The sequence below is a fragment of the Primulina huaijiensis genome, unplaced genomic scaffold, assembly GCF_012295235.1.
Source record: "Primulina huaijiensis isolate GDHJ02 unplaced genomic scaffold, ASM1229523v2 scaffold37209, whole genome shotgun sequence".
Classification (NCBI taxonomy): domain Eukaryota; kingdom Viridiplantae; phylum Streptophyta; class Magnoliopsida; order Lamiales; family Gesneriaceae; genus Primulina; species Primulina huaijiensis.
In genome coordinates this window covers 4,987-10,248 of record NW_027358690.1, presented here as the reverse complement: position 1 = coordinate 10,248, position 5,262 = coordinate 4,987, and the positions used below count along the sequence as shown (strand labels likewise).

At 38.6% G+C, this 5,262-nt stretch overlaps 1 protein-coding gene across 1 annotated transcript; it reads left to right on the top strand.

The window, feature by feature from the left end:
- Positions 1 to 1,510: 1,510 nt before the first annotated feature.
- Positions 1,511 to 4,702, top strand: LOC140968428 (zinc finger protein GAI-ASSOCIATED FACTOR 1-like). Its single transcript, XM_073429367.1, has 4 exons — positions 1,511 to 2,165; positions 2,252 to 2,648; positions 2,809 to 3,020; positions 3,600 to 4,702. Exons 1-4 carry the CDS (start codon positions 2,027 to 2,029, stop codon positions 4,427 to 4,429), a joined length of 1,578 nt encoding a protein of 525 aa, XP_073285468.1. The 5' UTR covers positions 1,511 to 2,026; the 3' UTR covers positions 4,430 to 4,702.
- Positions 4,703 to 5,262: the final 560 nt, after the last annotated feature.

Here is a 5,262-nt window from a genome sequence, read left to right as displayed (position 1 = left end):
AATGATCGTAATTAGTAAAGTATTATTTGAGAGAGACGATGTTAAAGTTAGTCCTCGAAGAATCGAATTTAATCAGGTAGTCTAATTATTATTTAATTTTTTTAAAAAAAATAATAATCGTACTGACCTCGTGAGCAACATGCACATTCGGGTCACATGCAGCATATGCACAACAAACACACACATACACATGTACAATTCGAACGTACTAAATCGAGTGCGGCTGAATACCACTTTGATATTTGTAGTATTTGATTTGATTGATTGATAAATATTTGTTGATATATAGGGAAATTGGGGATCAGTCTCCAGCCGTCGTTTTTTTTTGTGTTCAGTCCTTGGGTACTTTTTTAGTACCACATTTCCACATGAAGTGTACCACATTTTCACATGAAGTGTACCACAATTTGTATGACATAGTACCACAATTTTGTGGGTAGGGAGTGAACCCAAAAAAATGTTTTGATTGGAGATTTTTTATCAACTTTCCCATATATATTGATTTTTTGATATTTTATTTATTATAAAAATTATTGGGTTAGAAAGTCCAAAAGGTTTATTAAATGTTGAGACAGAGGAGGGGTTTGTTTGGTGCCAAATTCCGTCACGGGATTTACCAAATTTGGGATTATCTCATTCTTCCCAACAACCGATTTATTTTCATTTGACCGCTCTGACTCACTTTTCACAGCATTAATGCGATTTAATGATGTCTTATCTTTTTTTATCCTAAAATAAAATATTTTAAAATTTTTAGTCTGACGAATAAAATACAAATTTTAGAGGTCAAAAACATATATTACATGTAAATAGTACATAAAAAATACGGACCGTCCATAATATTTGAGGCTAAAACTTGTGTGAGACGGTCTCACGGGTCGTATTTGTGAGACGGACCTCTTATTTGAGTTATCCATGAAAAAGTATCACTTTTTATGCTAAAAGTATTACTTTTTATTGTGAATATGTGTAGGGTTGACCCGTCTCACAGATTAAGATCCGTGAGACGGTCTCACATGAGACCCACTCAATATTTGATATATACTCGTTATCTAATTGTATTCGTTTTTTATAAAAGATTTTTTTTTTTACATTTTGAGAATATTTACACTTTATATTTTGTAGAAAAAATATTTTTGCGAGATTAGTTTTTGGTTTATTATCATAAGAAAAATAGAGACAAAGTGTTGAATCAAATAATGTGTCAATAATTTGAAGTGGATTTATTATCGGAGGCCACAAGCGTCTTTGACAAAGCACAAGCTATGTCGAAGTTTCAAATTCCCGAGAGATCACTAAACGTCAAAACAATGCACAGAGCAGTAGCGAGTTCCTCCGACAAGTGTCCCAGCCATGGCAGATATAGCCACGTGGACGGTCGGATCTCGGTCGATGTTTTGAAATCCAAGGTTTTGACAAACCCAACCAAGGTTAGAAACCCAACCAAGGTTAGACTGCCACAGCTTAAGAAAACCAAGAAGTTTGTAATCAGGAAGGCTTATTTTTTAAATTCGAAAAAACCTAGTTGGAATTTTATGATTCAGTTCAAATCTCTCTTTTTGTTTTTTACTCTCTCTATATATACAAACAAAGCGCAATAGTATATAATAGTAGGCTTGCAAAAGCGCCGTTGTGTATGAACATGGGGTGTTTTGTGGAAGGTGGTGGGTGCTGATTTGAAACAGCGTTCCCATTTTTGCTTGCTGCTGTAAAAGTTCTACTGGAGTTTTCAGGGGTTTTTAATGTTTACTAGATTTTCTTAGAAGTTTGGAGTCTTGGGTGTCTTTTTGGGAAAGGGTGATCATTTTCCCTGAAATGAAAATTTAACTGTTCTTTTCCTCTTTCCCTTTTGGTTTCGTTGCTCAAATTTATATCTTGCTTGCAGAGGGGGTGTGGTATAAGTGGGAGTGAGTTTGATTTTCCATATTTGTTTCAGCTGCCGTGAAGTTCTGGTGTGTGCTTAAGTTATCTTTAGCTATTTTGCAACGTCGTCGTTTTTTTGCGCGGTTGAGCTAAGCAAGAAAACATGGTGCAAATTGAGAATTCAGCGTCGCAAGCTTCTGGAGAATCCAGATTTCTCCTTTCTGATAATCATGTGAAATCCGAACAGTCTGTGGAACCAACTTTGCCCGTGAAGAAAAAGCGGAATCTTCCCGGAATGCCTGGTAAAAAGAAACTCGATTCCTTTTTCGTGACAACTTTTCTTGAAAAACCCTGATGAAAGAGTTGAATGATTTGGTGTTCTATACAGATCCAGATGCAGAAGTGATTGCTCTATCACCGAAAACCCTGATGGCGACGAACAGATTCGTGTGCGAGATCTGCAACAAAGGATTCCAACGCGACCAGAACTTGCAGCTACATCGAAGGGGCCACAATTTGCCGTGGAAACTCCGGCAGAGAACCAACAAAGAAGTCAGGAAGCGAGTTTATTTATGCCCCGAGCCCACTTGTATTCACCACGATCCATTGAGGGCGTTAGGTGATCTTACTGGAATCAAGAAACATTTCTGCCGTAAGCATGGCGAGAAAAAGTTCAAGTGCGAGCGGTGCTCCAAGAAATATGCAGTCCAGTCTGATTGGAAAGCCCACATGAAGACTTGCGGCACTAGAGAGTACCGCTGCGATTGTGGAACATTGTTTTCGAGGTGAATTTTCAACTTTCACGGCAATAAAATCACGTTTTAGATATGGGATTACGCTTTCAATTATGGTCAGAATTTTTGTCACTTAGTTTTTGTTGCATTTATGGTTGTGTATTTGGATTATTTTCTACTGATTGAATGCGTTTTTGTGTTGTATAAATAGGAGGGATAGTTTTATCACGCATAGAGCTTTTTGCGACGCACTGGCTCAGGAGAGTGCGCTATCTCAGCCTTTGGCAATTACGAGTTCTGGAGGAGTGATGAAGCTACAAGTCGTTGCGCCGCCAGTTGCGGCAGTGGTTTCAAGTCCGCCGCCACCACCTCTTACTCCGTCTACTGTCATGTTGTCGCCGGTGCTGTCCATTCAAAGTTCAGGTTGAATTTTGCTATTGCTAATTATACTGACGCAGACTCTAAACTTTTAAGTTACAGCGAGAACATGATCTATGATTTGGCTGCATTCTAAATTCCAAAACGAGGATTTCGTATCAATTTCTTGCTTTTGTTTGCTTCTTTTTTTTTTTTTGCCCCCGTTACCCCCTTCTGAAAACGGCTTTGTTCGTGGAGGTTTTTTTTATCCTGTTGTTCATATCTTTGTTTTGCTTTTCATATATTATTTTCTCATAATTTTCCATTCATACCTCATTTCTTCATTATATATAATATATGCATATTAATTGGTACGAATCTTAATTGTTCAGTAAAATGAAGCGAGATTAATTTCTGCAAAGGAAAGGCGTGTATCATTACATCTGCTTTTTATGGAAAGGCTGTTTTTTTTTTTGGGAAATAGGAAAGGCTGTTTTTAATATCAAATTATTGCATGTAATCGAGAACGATCAGTGTCCAAAGGGCTTTTACTTTTCGAAAAAGTTCTATAATTTCATCCCCCTTTTTCTTGATTGTGTGATGATCTTTTCCCGTACATGTCGTGTTCTTTTCCTGTGGCCGCAGAGTTACCTGAAAATCATATCCCTCAATTGCCGCCACCACCAGGAGCAGCAGCACCATTCCCTGGGGCACCCACCGTCACCGCCAGCAATTCCTCCACATCAAGCGGAAATGTTCCGGGTAATGGTGGAGTTTTCGCTGGTATTTTCAATGTATCGACCTCTGCAGAACACTCCCACACGGCTCAGCCACCTGTGGCATCTTACTCCACCATGCTTTGCACAATGACTGGACCAGACCAACACGTTATCGATCCTATGTCACTTTCGTTATCCTCAACTTTATATCTGTCGAGCGGATCATCATCTCTATACCCTGCGGCATTGGAGCACCCTCATCGGCACTACACATCAACTCCACAGCCAGCTTTGTCTGCAACTGCGTTGCTTCAGAAAGCAGCTCAAATGGGCGCCACTTCATCCAACTCCTCTTTTCTCCGTGGGCTTGGATTATCCCTGATACCTCCTCCCGACCCACAAGATTCGAGAAATTCTGTTATAGCCCCATCACATTGGAGCAACACTACTCATGTGAAGCTTGAAAACAACTCAGTGGCATCAGTGCTTGGACTCGGGCTTCCCTCAAGTAGCTCACCTGCGAGCTTTAATGAATTGATGATGAACTCTTCTTCGCTGTTTGGGAACAAGCCCGCTACTCTGGATTTCCTTGGTCTGGGAATGGGGGCCGGCGAAACCTCTGCTGGTGGTTTCTCGGCTTTTTTGAGCTCGATCACAGATGGACTCGACATGACAACGAGTAATTCGTTTGCAGGAGTAGGTTCAACGATGGATACATGGGATTATCCGTCTGATAGGAAGCCTTCAATACTTTAAAGACATTTTAAAATCCAAGATTTAGATTCACTCTTCATTTTATAGAGATGGAGAGTGTTTCGTGAGGTCTAGCTAATATCAAAAGCGGTCCTATATTATATATATACATGATGCATTATACATGCTCGTTTGTATCAACGATCGAAGGCTATGCATATTTTCTTCTCCTTGAAATTTGAGTAGGGTTTGCGGTGGGAGGCTTGTATAGGAACTCTTGCATTGTGTTTGCATTAAATGTTTCTTTTTTATTAATCGAACCTCGATTTTGTTGGCAATGTATTCTAATATTTGTTTTCTTTTCTTTTCCATCTAGAAATTAAGGTGACATGCCTCGGTTCGTTGGTGGCATAGGAGCCAATCAGTTTTTGAACTAAATCAAAAGATTAGTCGCTAATCTGAAGTAGATGCATCTCTCTAAAATTTCAAGATTTTAAATCCTTTCGAAAAATGTATGCCCGAAAGTAAGCAACTTTCCCCCGTTCCACACGTATTTGCGTGTGCATATAAAAAAATTGCATGGCCATGAAGTGGGCCATGAGTTTCAACATTATTGAGAAATATATTTCTTCGTGGAAATCATTACTTAGGACTATCGTCAAGTGCTTGGGTTCAAATATTCTAGTTATGATTAATAATTGCTATTATTTTCAGCAAATTGAATTTTTATTCAAAATTACAATTATAATAACTTTAAAAGGAAAAAAGTGTCGGGCCGAAATTGAAATTAATGAGGTCGTGTAGACAGCTAAAGCGTGGGGACATTTGTGTGTAGGATAATATATATTAATTTTATTTTATTAATAAAAAGGGAGTGTGAATCCTTGAAAAATAAA

Excerpts from the sequence above, each read along its gene's own strand:
- LOC140968428 (XM_073429367.1), top strand. The coding sequence starts at position 2,027 with ATGGTGCAAATTGAGAATTCAGCGTCGCAAGCTTCTGGAGAATCCAGA. Across the intron at positions 2,649-2,808 it reads TGTGGAACATTGTTTTCGAG|GAGGGATAGTTTTATCACGC; the intron begins GTGAATTTTCAA and ends TTGTATAAATAG. Across the intron at positions 3,021-3,599 it reads GCTGTCCATTCAAAGTTCAG|AGTTACCTGAAAATCATATC; the intron begins GTTGAATTTTGC and ends CTGTGGCCGCAG.